The sequence below is a fragment of the Lissotriton helveticus genome, chromosome 6 (assembly GCF_964261635.1).
Source record: "Lissotriton helveticus chromosome 6, aLisHel1.1, whole genome shotgun sequence".
In the NCBI taxonomy this organism is placed as follows: Eukaryota; Metazoa; Chordata; class Amphibia; order Caudata; family Salamandridae; genus Lissotriton; species Lissotriton helveticus.
Genome location: NC_136067.1, coordinates 1,064,491,134 through 1,064,508,045, shown reverse-complemented (window position 1 = coordinate 1,064,508,045; position 16,912 = coordinate 1,064,491,134). Strand labels below are relative to the sequence as shown.

The following is a 16,912-nucleotide window of genomic DNA, read 5'->3' as shown; positions in this document are numbered from 1 at the left end:
TGTGTGCCATCCTCGGGCAGCACCCAGCTGTTGTTAGTAATATCATTTCCTCAAGTATAACTCTAGGGACACTGCCAGTTACTCAGGACCATGCCCTGTCTTAAGATAGCAAGGGGAACAACCCTATTTTCTAAAGTATTAGGCGAATGGACCAGGGTGGTCTTCATTATTGCCTGTTTTTACTTAGGGAACCTTTGATCGACAGCTAGAAACCCTGAGCCCACTATTATCTACCTGTCCAGTTTCTTCTTTACTTCCACTCTCCAACTGATTTGCGCCCTTGGACAATTTATCTAGACAAGAATGACTTTCGGATTTACCTGCTGATGTATGTATTACTAGAGGGGTCCGCAGGAAAGTAGCCAATCCTGTGGCGGAATCTGAGTCTAGGGTAGTGCTCCACCACCCGCCCATTAGTATTTTATCCTGGAGTATAGATGGATTTAACAACAAATTGACGCAGCAGGAATGATATACCTAATTGAGAATTTTTTATTTTTTATTTTGAGAAATGGGCAATTCTTCCCAGTGAATGTGAAGGATTTATATGCGACTCTGTACCAACTGTCCTATCATGTTCAGAGTGACCGAAAGGAGGGTTATCTATTTGGGCAAAGCTTAGTTTGGAAGTAAGGATTACCTCATTTAATTTTGACACCTCTGAAATTCAAATACTTCAGGTGGGCACATGAAAAAAAATGATGTAATCAATTTTTACAATAATGATTTTGCCATTTTAATAATAAGTATTTTATATTTCTGTTTGGTGTACATGTTGATTTAATGACGTCCAATACCTCAAATCGGATAGAGTTCTTTGTGGGGATTTTAATGCTAAACTAAAATGTTACCCTATTGATTTTCCTGAACAACTAAATTGATATACAATTTTTTTTATCAGGTACTTCTGATCCCAAAGGCATACAATTTGGAAATTATATTCTAGCTCGTAATCTAGTTAACATTCATGAGTATGATTATAGCAGTGAGCCAAGGATTCCTACTGAGGTTGCACTTCTATAATTAACTATATATTTATTTCCAGGGGTTTATATCATTACTTCTTTCATCCACGTCTGTCTGCCCGGTGAATTTTGTGAGCTGCTCAGCCGAAACTATTGTTATCCACAGCCTCAACATCATGGACTTAGGCCAGCATGGTACTCACCCAACACAAGTCATCATTTACGTTATTTATTTAAATTTAATTTGAGCAATATTAGCTTGAAGGGAATTCATGATCAAGTTTATCTGAACTGTGTGATATTATTAAAAACTCATTACTTAAACCAGCTACCAGATAGACTTCCGTTGGTTTGACAACTCCTGCTCTCATGCCAACAGAGAGCTGCATAAAACGTCATCCTTCTTACTCAGAAATCCTGAAGAGGTATCTGTGACCTGGGTACCATATAAAAGACATTAGCATTAAATAAGATGGAAATTTACAAAGATAACTGGGAGCCTTTGACACCTACAGCATCATTGAAAAATGCCAAACTGTTCTGAAGGACAGTTAATCTTTTAAGAGAGAATAAGTCATCAGTTAATATCACGAGCAGTCATATTACAGGAGATCAATAGGTTGATCATTTGTTAGCATCTATTGTCTGAGCACTGTTAGTGACATAACTATAGATTTCTCTAAATAGCAAGGCTCAGCTAAGATGATCCAAGTTAGCATGGACAAATTAGTTTCTGCCCTACATGAATGTTCTGCTGACAAAGCCCCTGGATATGATGGGGTCCTCATGGATATTTGTAAATGTAAGGTTGACTTGTGGACTCCATTGTTGACTTATGTATTCAATAATATCCATAGAACGGTACTTCCTTTCTCTTGGTCAAGCTTAGTTATTGTTTCAGTATTTAAGAAAGGTAGTCACACTGACCCCAAATGCTAAAGGCCAATCTCATTTATTGACTTGTAAGTTAAGATCGTAGGTAGAGTCATCTTTAATAGAATTAGGAGTTTTGAACTCTTGTCAATGCAGCTTTAGGTAGAGAATAGGTACTCTCGAGCAGTGCCTACATTTTCACCTGCTTATAGGCAAGTATACTGTTGCAAAGCGATGCCCATTGTACCTAGCATTAATGGATCTGACATGTGCTTTCATCAAAGTTAATAAAACAATATTATGGATGCTCTTACTTGATATTGGATTGAATGCCACGCGTGTACTTCTTTTTCTCAACCCCGCATCAGACTTTATCGGCCAGGACCAATTTGGACCCAAAGGGCAACTCTCACATCTTGTTAAACTGCATCAAGGAGTATAGCTGGCGCGTCTTTGCCTTCCCTTCCGTTCATTTTATATATTAATAAATGTATTGAACATTTGAAAATAGTCATGCAGGAGGTCCCATTATTCAATTCTGGCCCTACGCATTTGCTTCTGTATGCAGAAGATGATGTACTTCTTACTCACATTCTGAATTATTTACGCTGTCTGGTTAGAGCTTTTACACAGTTTATTTTAGACTTGGATCTATCAACACATTTTTCAAAGTCACATACCAGGGTTTATGTTGCAAAATGCACTAAACCCAGCACTTTATTTGTCAATTAGAATAAATTAGTCAGTAGGTCTAGTTTACCCTAATTGGGGGTTGTATTTGAGTCCAGCTCATCTTGGGCTAGCAATTTTCGTATCACATCAATCACAGCTTGATGTTTACCCAATTAGTAAGTTCTATTTTATATGCGAGCCTAGTGGTGGGTGTTAAGTCCCTCCCTGCTGTTTTGGAAACTTAGAAAACCCAAACTGTGCTGAATGCTAGGTACGAGAATGGTATCTAGGGCTACGCTGACTTTCGAGCACTTAAGGTGTAGAAACTCGCTTTAGTAGTCATCTTCTCTCACTTCCCCATGTAACTTTGTACTATTTTTGCAATGAACATCTTAGCCTGGCATATCTTGAGGATCTTCTCAAATGGAGTCCCCTCATATTATGGCTAGCAGTCTGGAGTTATGAGTTGCCTCTTGATACTTTCCCCCAGACTACAGTCTGCAGGGCTGACAGCTATGGGTGAATGGATACTGAAAGCACCGGAGTCGCTCCTGGTAGTCGGGGAGATCTCAACCTTACCCTAAAGGGGATCTGGATATAAGAACCAGGGGAGACGCTCCACCCTGGGTAGATGTGAGACTAAGTACATTTATTGAGATCATGGGCCTCATTGACCAATGGCGAGCCACCCACCCGACCGACAGAGTACTCCTGCATATGCTGGCGTCTCTCTCCAGACTGGATTCTTTTCTGATCCCAATGAGCCAGCTGGGGAGGTGCCACAATGGCCGTTACATGCCAAGAGGAATTTTAGACCACTCTCCACTCTCCATGGAACTGACACAGCTGTACCCCACACACCTCACTAAGCTGGAGACTTACCCCTGACGTCTGACTTATGGGGAAACTAGACACTTCATCCGAGAGACCACAAAGGCATACATCCAGGAGAGAATGGCTCAGTGCAGTCAGAAATCACAGTTTGGGAAACATTCAAGACAGTGGTAAGGGGCCAAATGATAGCGTATGTTGTAGGCTAGGAGAAAGAGAGAGGCAGGAAAGACCAGGAGATGGAAGATCAACTGGTAGCAGGGGAAGAGCAGTATGTGGCAAACCCAGATTCAGTGATTGCAGCTCAAATAGAGGTCCTGCAGGAGGACTACCAATATCAAATGCACAAGAAAGCCAGAGCAATTTTTTGGTCTAAGCAACATAAATTATGTTAGCAGGCTTGCACTGAGGGAGGCGGGACAGTGATGGGTGCAGAAGATCTGCCTGCCTGAGGGGCGGGAGGTAGAAACAGCAGCGGAAATAGTGTAGGCATTTGCAGGGTTACTACAACACCTGCATGTTCTGTGCATGGGTACCAGGGCACCAGAGACCTGATTGGCTCCCTCACAGACAATCTGATGCCAACATTATAAGGAGGCAGTGAAACTGCTGGAGATAGAGATTCAGGAGAGAGAGAGATAGCTGAGGCACTGACCCAAATGAAAAGTTGACGGGCGCCCTGATCCAACAACTTTCCTCTGGAAGGGTTTTAATGTGTTAATTGTCAGGTAGTAAAGCTCATCCAAGCTATGCTCTATGAGTCCAAACAGTCAAGGGAACTGCCAAGGAATCTGTGCCAGACAATCATCCTCATCCCTCCTGAATCAGTGTTCCCCCACACTGCCCATTCTCATAGCTAAAAGTGGAACTGAAACTACCGGCAAAGGTACTGGTGAACTGCCTAATGCTTGTAATACATCAAGTGATAGCACTGGATTCAAGCCCCACAAGTTGGCTTGACACATCCTTCGACGTTTGTTTGGATGCTTAGCCAGGGAGGGATGACTGAAAGAACTGGTCGTTCTTTTGGCACTGGATGCAGCAAGAGTTTTTGACTGAGTCGAGTGACCATACCTACAGGCAGTTCTGGAGCGGATCAGATTTGGCCCCTCATTTCGAGCATGGGCAGACCTGCTGTGCTCACCCCCAACAGCCCGAGTTAGGGTGAATGGCACACTGTCTGGGGAATCGCCCGTAGGGAGGGGTACAACACAGGGCTGCCCACTGTTCTCCCTCCTGTTTGTGATAGCAATGGAACTCATGACTAACTGGATAAGGAGAGATGACCTGATTAGATGCATCGGTAGGACTATGGGTAGGAATATGTGGTCTCGCTTTATGCGGACAACGTCCTCTAATATCTGGCGGAGCCGGAGAGCTCCAATGAAAGAATACTGGAGATTTTCACGGTGTTGGGTCGACACACTAGACTCCGCACCAATTGGTACAAATCTTGCCTATACCCACTGGCAGGTTGGCAGGCCAGGGTGCACTGGTAGTGCATTATTCGGGCTGGACTGTTCCCATCGGGCGCAAGGTCAAGCCTAATTTGCATATGGCTGAGTCCAAACTGGAATGGCATGGTGAGCAAAAAAACAATGGATTTAGGCCCAGATCTCTGTACTGGGGTGAATGTATGACATTGTTCTGTATTCTGTCCATCAATTGTTCTTTTTGCATTTGTTACCCTGAGTGGGACGGGTATGCCCAAACGTGGGTACCGTGCTCTCCATTCCACTGGAGTCAAGCTATTCAGGCTGAGGGGTGAAAGCCCAAAACCAGTCCTAGGATACTTGTTTCCAGTCCAGGCAGGATTTGGCCTGGCAGTTCAGGCTGGACTGTTCTCATTGGGCGCAGGGTCAAGGCTGATTTGCATATGGCTGGGTCCAAACTGGAATGGCATGGTGGGCAAAAAAACGATGGATTTAGGCCCAGATCTCTGTACTGGGGTGAATGTATGACATAGTTCTTCATTCTGTCCATCAATTGTTCTTTTTGCATTTGTCACCCCGAGAGGGACGGGTATGCCCAGATGTGGGTCCCATGCTCTCCATTCCACTGGAGTCAAGCTGTCCTGACTGATCAATTGTTCTTTTTGTATCTCTTTTCTCATTTCACAGAAAGACGCAGGCTTTAGATACCTTGCCATCTACATTACACGGGAGTGACCCTACAGAACTCCTCGTTCGAGATCCTTGAGATGTTTTTTGAGCCGGTGGTCTCTGAAATCCAATGCCTGCTTTGTGATGGGGGTACACCACACATTGATCTGGAGACACTCACCAGGCCAGCCGCATCGAGTTATTGCGTTACCAAATCTCTGCTTGTACTACAGGGCTATGCCGTCGGTAGTACTTAATGAATGGTCCTTTGTGGACCAGACAGACCCTTACAAAGGGCGGACAAGAGAGCCCTAGATCCACAGGGTTATATCAAATGGAAATAGGCTGAAAGAGTTACCTACCCCAATGCAATAGTTCTAGATTCATGGAGGAAGGTCACCAAATGGATGGTGTTGACGCTGTGGGTGGTAATTAGGCTGACTCCCTTGCAGAGAGAGGAAGGTCCCAAGAAGTGAATGCGATAGGCATCTTGAAACCTGGAGGTGTTTGGAGAACCTTAGGATTGATGACTTTTGAAGAACTCTAGACTCAATAGGACCTGGCTGGGGGCCAAGATGTATGCTTTCTACAGGCCAGACACCGATTCCAGGGCTGTATAGGCCTGGAGGAAGAGATACCAGACAAGAGTCTGTTAGACTATAACAGGGGTCTTCAAACTGTGGGGCGCGACCCCCAGGGGGGCCGTGGAGTGATGCAAAGGGGGTCGCGCCTTCACAGTGTCACTTCTGCCCTGGCCTTCAGGGCTCTTCAGCCCCCCTCCTCCCCCATGCCGTGTCTCAGCCCAGGCTGCTGCAGTGCAGCTCGCGCTCCTGGGGCCTCGGCTGGGCAGTGTCTGGAGTCTTATCTCCATCCCGAGTTTTTCACAGGTCTTTAAAGACCATTAGCATATTTACATGCCTTTGTTAACTGATTACCAAAGCTTAGTTTTTTTATGGTTCCAGGGCCCAGGGGGTACTGGAACCATAAAAAAACTAAGCTTTGGTAATCAGTTAACAAAGGCATGTAAATATGCTAATGGTCTTTAAAGACCTGCTGAAGCGTTTGAAGAGCAGCGCCTTTCTTTTTTTTAAACACAGAACAGCCACCTTACAAGCAGTGATGGGTGGGGAAGGCATAGCGAGGCGCCGAAGCTAAACACGCTCACATTAAACTATGCTTTAGGGGAGATGGAGTTAAATTGACCATCAGGAAGGGGTGGTGAGGGGATGGCTAGGGCAGACAAAGAAATGCGATTTCGGGGGATAGTTTTTTGAAGAAGAAATGACTGCATGTATTTCTGCATTCTAAATGAAGATCGAGTTTGGGGTGAAACAAAAGTGCACATGATCTATGAGTAGAAACTCAGGATGTGATATCACAGTCTGTTTATGTACCACTAATGCTTGTTGATTGAATCCTGCATTGGAGCCATCCACAGCCTGCGTGCGTGGGGGCGAAGTGTTAGTAAATGAGTGGCACACATTGACTCCAGCTGTGCGGCGACCACTGTTATCTGAGAGCTGAAAAGTGCCTCACCTGCATTGGGAATTAAGTTATATCATGATCGCTTTTAAGACGGCAGACACTCATTAAATGTGATCCCCCTGGGCCCCCACTCTGCCTATTCCTTACATTTGTATTTTTACACTTACTGCTGTAGTGTGAGAATGCATTTAATGAAAAGAAATATAAAGTTGGGTTGCCAAAAGAAACATGCCTGCTATGTGTTGTTTAAAGATCCTGCAGAGACCTGCTCTTGACACTAAATTGAGTTATAAATAAAAAAGTATGTATTAATTAGTTATGTGACTTTTCTGTCTTTATTCTCTTTAATTATTAGTCATGGATCATTGAGGCATCCCTATAACACAATTAAAAGTGCTTTCTATTTATATTTGCTGTTCTAAGTATTCACAGATAAGTGCAAAAAATACAGCTGTAGGTGACTGTTTATTTCTGGGCCATCAAAATAATGAGCTGGTAACCCTAATCATTAGACTGGAAGTTTGTTGCAGGATCAGCACATTCTTTATTTCCTCCACCCTCGAACCCTGATTAATGCCATTATAGCAATAGTTTAACTTATATCTGAAACCCTACGCTTCAAGTTTCTGGGAATGCACCCTGCTTTCAGACTACTCACTTCCATTCTCGCCTTCACTTTCACGTTCACCCTGCACTCCCAGCGATCACAATACGCTCACACTGATCACAATGCACTCACACTGATCACCATGCACTCACATCATTCACTCGCTCACCCTGCACTCACACCAATCACCATGCACTCACACCATTCACCCGCTCACCCGCTCACCCTGCACTCAGTGATCATAATGCTCTCACACTGATCACAATGCACTCACACTGATCGCCATGCACTCACATCATTCACTCGCTCACCCTGCACTCACACCAATCACCATGCACTCACACCATTCACCCGCTCACCCTGCTCTCACAGTGATCACTGCACTAAAAATTCGCTTGCATTGTTCACTCTGTACCTCACCCTGCAGTCACACGAGCACACTGCTTACCCTGCACTCATGTGACACTTCACTCACCTGTCCCCCCCTTACTGCTCAATCTGTAGCTAACTCAAACAAGGCCATCACTAACCATGCACTAATTTGTCCCACTCTGCACTTACCGCCGAACCCAAATTCATATGGTCACCTCACTCACCCTGCAGTCACTCCATTTACCCTACTCTCACACTGTTGCATTGCTCACCGTGCAGTCACATGGGCACTCTTGTCACCCACACAGTGCAGAAGGTTAAAGTGCCTGGTACAAAGAAGATGTACCATGCACATCACAGAACTGAGTGTGAGTAAACTATGAGTAGCGCTATAAAAAATGAAATGTTTGTCAGACAGGTGCTATAGAGAGATGAGGTGTATTGTTGGTGAGTGGTAGTGAGGGAATTCATGGAGAAGGTGGAAAGACTGTTGCACCGTATGCTAACAGTGCTTGGACAAGCCCTGGCTGGGAGTGTTAACCCCCCCCCCGAATTTCGGGTCTAGTGGATACCCTGCTTCTGCTTATTATTTACATTGTAGTGCGCTAAATGTAAATGTACAGGAATTTATATAGCGCAAATCACCAAGCGGTTTCTAAGCGCTTGCTTAGGGAACCCGTCCTGGTATTCCCCTGTGAGATAACCCCGGCAGGGTATCCGCAAGGTGAAACCCAGGCATCCCGCCGCGAGGGGCCGTTGTGGAGATTAAGCAAGCTATTGCCCAGAGTCGCAGAGTGTGAACCCGTGAATCGAGTAGGCACCGGAGCGAGAATTGTCGAGTCCATGGACATTTTAGGACTCAAGACCCCGCCGAGCCGGGAATTGAACCCTGGTCCCGGGCTGACCTCTGCTTCCAGGTCTGCCTCCTCTAACCAGTGTGCCACACTTCTCCACCTACCTACTGTTACCAAAAGGTGTCCTGGGGCTAATAACCATCTGCCTGCAATGTGAGAGAGGGATCCGGGGCCGGGAGAGGAGAGAAGAGAGGGATGGAAGGAAGTGGAAGGAAGGGGGTGAGAGGAAAGGGGCATGGGTAAACTGCTTAACTCTGCACAAGACCGCCACGGTTTGAATGCACCCTTGCTGCTCCCGGCCTTGGCCAGGTGAGCTTCTAATGTGGCAGCGCGTATTCCTGCGGATTGGGAGGCCCTTCACAGAGGTTGACTAGACATCTTTCTGATGTTAATTGCTGTATTTTGGTTATAAACTGGTACTGGTGGGGTGAAATCTTTCCTCAGTATTACTGTGTTTAAAAAAATTCTAAATAATAAAGCAATGCTACCCCAAAATATGCAGCATCACAGAACATTATTTACATTTTCTACTCACACAATTTAGTCAAGCCTGTCGCATAATTTGGTCCTCACCATCCTCATAACCTAGACGTTTAGAAATTTTTGTCAGGAGGGGGTCCTTACGCTTGAAAATGTTGACAGGGGGGTCTCGGCATCCAAAAGTTTGAAGACCTCTGGACTATAAGGTCCTGGGTGTCCTACTCCATTGCCAGGTCATCTCAGTTAACTATAGCACTCTTCAGGCCAATAGCACCCCACATCATAAAGTGCTACGGGAAAAATTGGAGGCAGATCTTGAGATATTGGAGGACTGGTACTGAGGAGTGGCGTTCCGTCAAGCAAGGGAGGTGGCGATCAGAGTAGGCTTTAGGCTGATCCAGCGCAAAATCTTGCTCCAAGCATACTATACCAGATCTAGATTATTTGCCATGGGCAGGATAACATCAGATAGATTCCTAGGGGGTGCACACAGAGAAGTACACTTATACACACAATATAGGAGTGTCTGCGAATTTCCTATTTTGGGAAGCATTTAAAAGCAGGATATCCTTAGTGCTGGAGGAACCCTTGGGATTAAACGCAAGGATGGTGATGCTGGGCATCTGGTGGGACCATACATTGAATAAAAACACACTCCTCTGCTGCAATGTGTCCCTGATGATCGCATGGTGTGATATTTTACCGAAATAGGGTAGCTTCGTGGCCCGACACTCTGGCAGTGGGAGACCTGCATGGATTGGTGCATGAGAGCTGAAGAACAGATCTATGTAACATGTGGATGCTCCAACAAATTCCCTAAAATATGGGGGCAGTGGAAGGGGCAGGACGAAGTACAGTCAGATGACGGAAGTGCAGGGAGGATCAATGGATGATGTTGGGTCCTACATATTGTTTTGTACTGAAGTGTAATTATTTCTCATAGAGTTGCCCCTTACCCGGAATGCAGTCTCTGGAACCACGCGACCAGCCAGATGAAGTACTATGATACGTTGGTGGCATGTGGGGAGTTCCTACTTGATTATGGACTGGTTATGTGTATGAAATTAAAAAAAAAACAGAATTGCAATTAAAAAAGTATCATGAAAGAAGTTAGGTAATTTTGTGTTCCATGAATCAAAAGAAGTACCTGTTCAGCCACTCAAGTGGACGAACTCTGGATATTTCCGCGGCCCAATCCATTATGCGGATGAGACATTGCTGAAGTGACTTACCACATCGAGGAATACTGCACTGCTCCCAACGTTTGTTTGCGTTAGTAGTAAAACACCAGGGACGAGGTTCGCCATCAGGATTTCGGCAGTAATTCTTCTTCAGATCCTTTTCTGGTAAACTACAATTTAATCAAAATATATAAATGTACTACTTTCCCATGCTATCCCTGATAATTAAAAAATATAAAGGCGAAAGGTGGCAGCAAATGCATTAGACAAAGCTTCAATGTGTCTTTTAATACAGCACCTTTAAGCAGGAAGGTACATTTTTAATTCAATTTCCAGTTATCCACAAGGTTGATTGGTTCCATTCCTACGAGCATTTTTAATATCAAAATTGTGCCAAATGCTAATTGCACAGCTTAGGTTATAAAAGAATGTCCCAGATGTGCAATAGCTATTTTTCGATCGTAAACCCTCCAACTCGCAAAAGTAACAGGGTCTGCAACTGTAAAATGTTTTTTAGTGTGCATTAAACTTATGTTGCTAATTGGCAAAGGATTTTCAGTTCAAAAAATAGGTTTACAAACTCATACAACATTTCAATTGGGAAGGGCTTGAAAGGGATGTTCCCTCCTACATGTGACATGGTGTCCGCAGCTGCGGGAAAGTAGGAAGTAGTCCAGGGGACAGATAACTACTCTCCCTCTTGCAGTGCTACACCCCAAACTCTTCCCAAATGGAAACCTTATTCTTTGTAAAGAAGAATCAGTTCCTTTAAGGAACATAGCTGCTTGAATGAACAAGCATTTGTAAATGCATTAGGTTTCGCCTATGGGATTAATATTAATCTAAGAGGTGTGGGAGCAGTGTATGAGTGCAGGGAGAATGGTGTGCGTGCTCTCTGTGCAGGGTGAGTGGTGCATGAAAGAAGGCTGATATATGTCTGAGTGCAGGGTGAAAGTGCCTCAATGCATGGTGGTTGGTGTGTGTTCAGTGCAGAATGAGAATTGTGGGAGTGTACAGGGTGAGAGATGTTACCCTGTACAATGTAAGAGGTGTGCGAGTATAGGGTGAGTGTTTTGTCAATGGTGTGTGAGTGTAGAGTCAGCACTGTGTGAGTGGTGGCTGACCTTTATCTGACTGCCAGCGCAATGTCAGGGTGACTGTGCAGAGTAAATGGTGGGTGAGTGTGCAGGTTGAGCGGTGTCTGATAGTAGGTGAAGTGAAGTGCTTAGACGTTCTTGTATGACAGGGCTTATATGTTTGTAGGCAGAAGTAACTATCAATTACACGTTTTGTGGTCAGTAGGTGGAAGAGCTTAGAAGGTCCAGTAGACATTAGAGACTGCACATGTGGCTTCAAATCCTAATGAGCGTTAGCAGTTAACATTAAAATGTCCTCAAGCTAATGAGTAGAAATGCTTAAACATACATGGACAATATAAAATCAACATTTGTTGGTAAAAGCTCACATTGGGCCCTCAGACATGTGCTCTGGAGGATCAGAGCAAAAGACCACGGTGGTCCCCTCAAGAGAACATGGCACTGTAGCAGACAAACTTTGCTCTCCACCATCTGGGGAGTTTAAATCATGCAGTTAAAAATATCGTCTCTTTCAAGTCCCCAGTGTTTGAAGGCATTGCAGCCAATTTTCCCAGCTTTGGGGTAGTGAGGACAGAGGTCTTTTACTTATGGTTAACATCAACCTTAGCCTATCATGGTAATCATAGGTGACAGAGCGTGGAATCACAGGATTAGAGGATTACAGTATTTAGAGATCCAATCTGAGAGAAGTGGGTCTTGGGCTTCCACTCCATATGGTGTTTTCCGTTGCGTGAGATCAGCTGAGATTGGTTTGCATTTGGTGAGTACGGAGAAGAGTGGTGGCTTAGAAAGAGCTGACATTACTAGTGTGCTGAATGAGAAAAGCCAAGGAAAGTGCATTTGTGGTAAACTGTAGTGCTCACATGCCCAGCTAAGTTTTATATTGCACAGGGCTGTGGGTGACATGGACTGAGATCAGACTGCCAAAACCCACACCAGAAGCAATAAGAGTGAGGGTAAAAACGGTTTGCTCTAGATTAGGGATAAACAAAAGATGGACAAGTTGGGACAAGGAAAGCATTCAAATGAGAGTAACAATAAGGTGAACCAATGGAAAGCTGTGAGCTGTCTGAAACCCCGCCCAGGCTCTTGGTATGCCCACATTAGGTATTTTGTAACCACATAGGTAGGCTCAACTTGAAGATGTGCATCAAGTTGGAGAGAGGAAGAAAAACATGCCAGTAAGGGCACGCTGCACTGGCAAACTGCACAGATGAACTGTGATTTTTATTCTTACACCCTCTTATAAAGATATTATAATATAGTTTATGAAACTTGAAATAACAATTTTGTTGAACAAAAGCAAACAAAAAACTGTCACGAAAAAAGCAGCGAATAACATTGATAGGAAATATTACTTCTCTAATGTAACAACTATAAATCATATGTTTTAGTAGAGGTTTAAGAACTTCAGACTTGTGAACTGCAAACATTTGTCAAAAAGCAATGTTCTTTCAGAAACCATAGCAAGATGTAGTGCTTGGTTAAAAAAAAAAGAATTCCACGAGTCTGCACACTATAATTGCGTAAACGTTTGCAGGATTGTACTTGCCACATCCCTGGGGTCAAACAGAGGGGCTTCTGCGAATACTTCAGCTTCAAGATTCCTGTTAATCTTAGCAAATATGTCACTTAAAAAAATCAACCAGTAAAAGTAAAGACACAAGCCCAGAGGGTGAAAGGACTCAGAGTCATGGCATAGGTCTTTAACATGTCTGCTATGCAGGGGATAGTACACTTACATAAGAGCATTGGATCAGGTCTGTTTACCTCCTTTCAAACCATTTTCAGAGTGATTCCATCATTCATACAATCCATACTGGGAAGCGTTTTTGGAGGGCTTCCTTTGGTCCTGCTTTCAGTGGCGGGCATACTGATTTTAATTCTATTGCTTCGCAAAGGATGTCAACATCACTTGAGACATGGAGAGAATACAGCTGGAGCGACGTTGTTGTGAGCGATTGGTGTTCTTCCTGGGTATAACTTGGCTTCGAGAGCTGAGTGAGCATTGGTTCCTGTCTTTCAGACCGGCCTGGCTTGACTGCATTTTGCCAGTATTCCGCAGCCTCTTTTGTGGATTTGGACGTGTGTTGGACCTCTGTCTAACACTTCCATCGGTTGCGCTGCTGGACAGAGACATGCTCCTGAGCCCATGTGCACAGTTGTCCACAGCGAATTCCCATGTTGATGATGGCGTTCCTAGAGTCTCCACTCAATGCTTCAGCTCCTGTTGGAACAATGATCAGCTCTACCACGGATGTGCAGGCATCAGTCTCAGGCACACAGGCATCTAATTCATCCCTGATGACTGCCGTGGGAACCAGAAATGACCACCTCTACTCACTTGATATCATACTGGAAGTTCTGGAAGGTCTGCCTCCTGAGGATGACATGTTCAGTGATGTTGGGTCTTTAGAATAGGATTCTTAAACAATCTGGCCTCTCCTGTGCTGGGAACGTTTGGCAAGTTTTCAAATCATCTACCAAATTGAAGGTTGAACTGACTTTGGATCATTATGCTCTCGCTGCTCTGTCTGAGCGTATTGACTTCCAAGGTGCTCAGAGAAACAATGCAATATATAGAGGACCTTTTAGGAACACTTTTAGGGAAGAGTGCTTTCTGCTTTTATGAACAATGTTAAGACCTTTTTAAGTGCTTTTAGTATGTTTTAATATAAATGATCTTAAAGCCTTTTTATAGCATTTATGTTAGCATTACCTAGCTGACTTTTTTGACCTTTGGATGAGGACTGGGTGTCATGTCCTTTAGTATAGTCCCATCATGTACATACCAATTACATACATTTTGTCCCATCCACACGACATAACGGTTCTACACAGGTGACCTGTTACCTAGGTGCTTTCTTCTGTCTCTTCGACACCAGGCTCCGTACCCTATCTTAATCTCTCTACCTGACATACATAAACATGTCCTCAGGCACAGCAGATTTATTCTGTAGAAGGGTCACCACTTTTTTTCACTCATGGCCAACTGCCAGCTATGCAGAAGTGTTTTTGTTTAGAAAAGGATTAGTGAGGGATTAGTAAATAGTTTCAAAACATATTGATTCTAGAAGAAACTCTGGAGTGACCACTTTAGTATAAAAGACCCTCACTCCCTCATACAAGGACAGAGGAGAATTCCTTCCAGTCTGGACAGAGACTCTGTAGGCTGATCCTTTGACAGGCAGAGACCTGACATCCCTTGCTGGGTGCCATCCTTGCCGCAAAGATGGGGTCCTTCATTCTAAACCATCAGGTGAGGAGTTAGTACTTCCCCAGGGGATTCTTGGCTTCATTAGGATCTATCCTGGCACTTACATACACATGCTTCACCTGCATATCTAGGCTTGGTACAATTAGGTAGACTACGCATCATAACAGTACGCCAATGCTATTGTTTTATATAATCTGCTTTCATTCATCTTATTAGCACTCTGATAGAAATGTATCTACTATTTACGATATTGGTGCTAGTGGTCATCGTTAAACCAGCGGACAAGGGTGGCGCAATCATTGTCCAAGATGTAGATAAATATAAAGATGAGATCATGAAACAGCCTGGAGATGGGATCAGCTATAAAAAATTGGCCATCTATAAAAAATTGGCCAGCGATCCGTCCAAAGATCTTGCGGCAGAAATCCAACAAGTCACAAAGAAAGGCCTGGACCAAGGTTTTGTATCTGAACAGGAATACCAATACCTGAATAAAAAGAACCCCCGCCTTCCAACTATATACACACTCCCTAAAGTGCACAAGGACATGCAGAACCCTCCGGGCCGCCCAATAGTATCCGGGTGCGGCTCGATACTGGAACCCCTGTGTCGCTACATTGATTTTTTCTTGAAGCCTCTAGCTGAAAAAACAGAAACGTATCTACGCGATACCACCCACACTATCAACATCATGGACGGACGTCCTTTCAATCCTAACAAAGAACTCTTGGCCACGTGTGATATTGTGTCGCTTTACACCAGTATCCCCCAAGAAGAAGCTCTGATGGTCGTTGCTATGGCCTTGGACCGACGTGAAGCTCCGACACGTGTTCCCACCTCATTCATCATTTTGCTACTAAAAATTGCGATGATGAGGAACTTTTTTGTATTTCAGAACTGTTTCTATTTACAACTGAAGGGAGTAGCGATGGGGGCAGCCTTTGCCCCCGACCTGGCGATAATCTTTATGTCAAACTTTGAAAACACCTTTATCCTAAATGACTCTAATCCTTTCAGGTCGAATATACAACTATGGATGCGTTATATCGACGATATCCTTCTGGTTTGGGCAGGAACAGAATCAGAAATAATGGAGTTCCACACCTGGCTGAATATGAGATCTCAGGATATTCAATTTACCATCAAATCAGACAAAAGTAAAATTGACTTTTTAGATCTTTCCATCATTGCAGAGGATAAAGTGTTCCACACGACACTTTTTAGGAAACCGGCAGAGCGAAACTCATTACTCCAATACTCTAGCCACCATCCGAGGGGCCTCAGGGACAATCTGCCCTTCGGTCAATTTCTTAGGATCCGCCGCAACTGCAGCAAGAAGGATGACTACATGGATGAATCGGAGAACCTGATGGACTGCCTGATTGAACTGGGCTACCCCAAGCGTTTAGTAAAAAAGGCAAGAAAGAGAGCGTGGTTCAGCCCACGAGAATCTTTGTTGGAACCAAGTGAGCGTGACAACAATGTGAACCAGCGCCTTATATGCGTAACCACTTTCTCCACCAAGAGTAATGCCATTAAGAAAACCATAAACAAACATTGGACTATGCTATCAGAAGATTTGGGTAGCAACACCTTACCAATGTACTCTTTCAAGAAGGCTAAAAACATTTGCGATCATGTGGTATGTTCTTTCTTGGAAACACCGCCCTCATCCACTTTAACCTCGCTTTGGAACCTTCCACAAATTTTGGGTCACTACAAATGGCAATTGTAAAGCCTGTCCTGCGGCTATTCAAACAGAGGAATTTCACGTCAAGCACCACCGGATCCGATTAAAATCACATACCAACTGTAACTCTACGGACGTGGTGTATTGCATAATCTGCCCGTGTGATCTAATGTATGTGGGCCAAACTCAACAACGTGCCAAAATGTGTTTCTTGCAACACTGCAGTCGCATCAGGTGCAAAGCGACTGGTGTTCCGATGGTGGATCACTGTATGAAAGAAAACCATCTACCTGAAAGCCTCAAATGGATTGTATTGGAACATGTAACACTTGGCCCTAGGGGGGGCAACATAGCTCCCATCCTCAATGTCAGAGAACTTAAATGTATTAATTTCTTTGATTCTGTACAAAATGGTCTAAATGAATCTGAGAGTAGTTTCGCACAACTAGCCAATCTGTAATTGGTCTCTCTCTTACTATTGTCCGG

General features: G+C 44.1%; 1 protein-coding gene across 1 annotated transcript in view; it reads right to left on the bottom strand.

Annotated features, from left to right (window-relative positions):
• Positions 1–16,912, bottom strand: part of PLG (plasminogen) — a 301,774-nt gene that overhangs the window by 157,568 nt on the left and 127,294 nt on the right. The window contains exon 7 of the mRNA XM_078648716.1: positions 10,474–10,592. Within this exon, the coding sequence (XP_078504842.1) occupies positions 10,474–10,592 (119 nt within the window). The remainder of the gene's footprint in view (positions 1–10,473; positions 10,593–16,912) is intronic.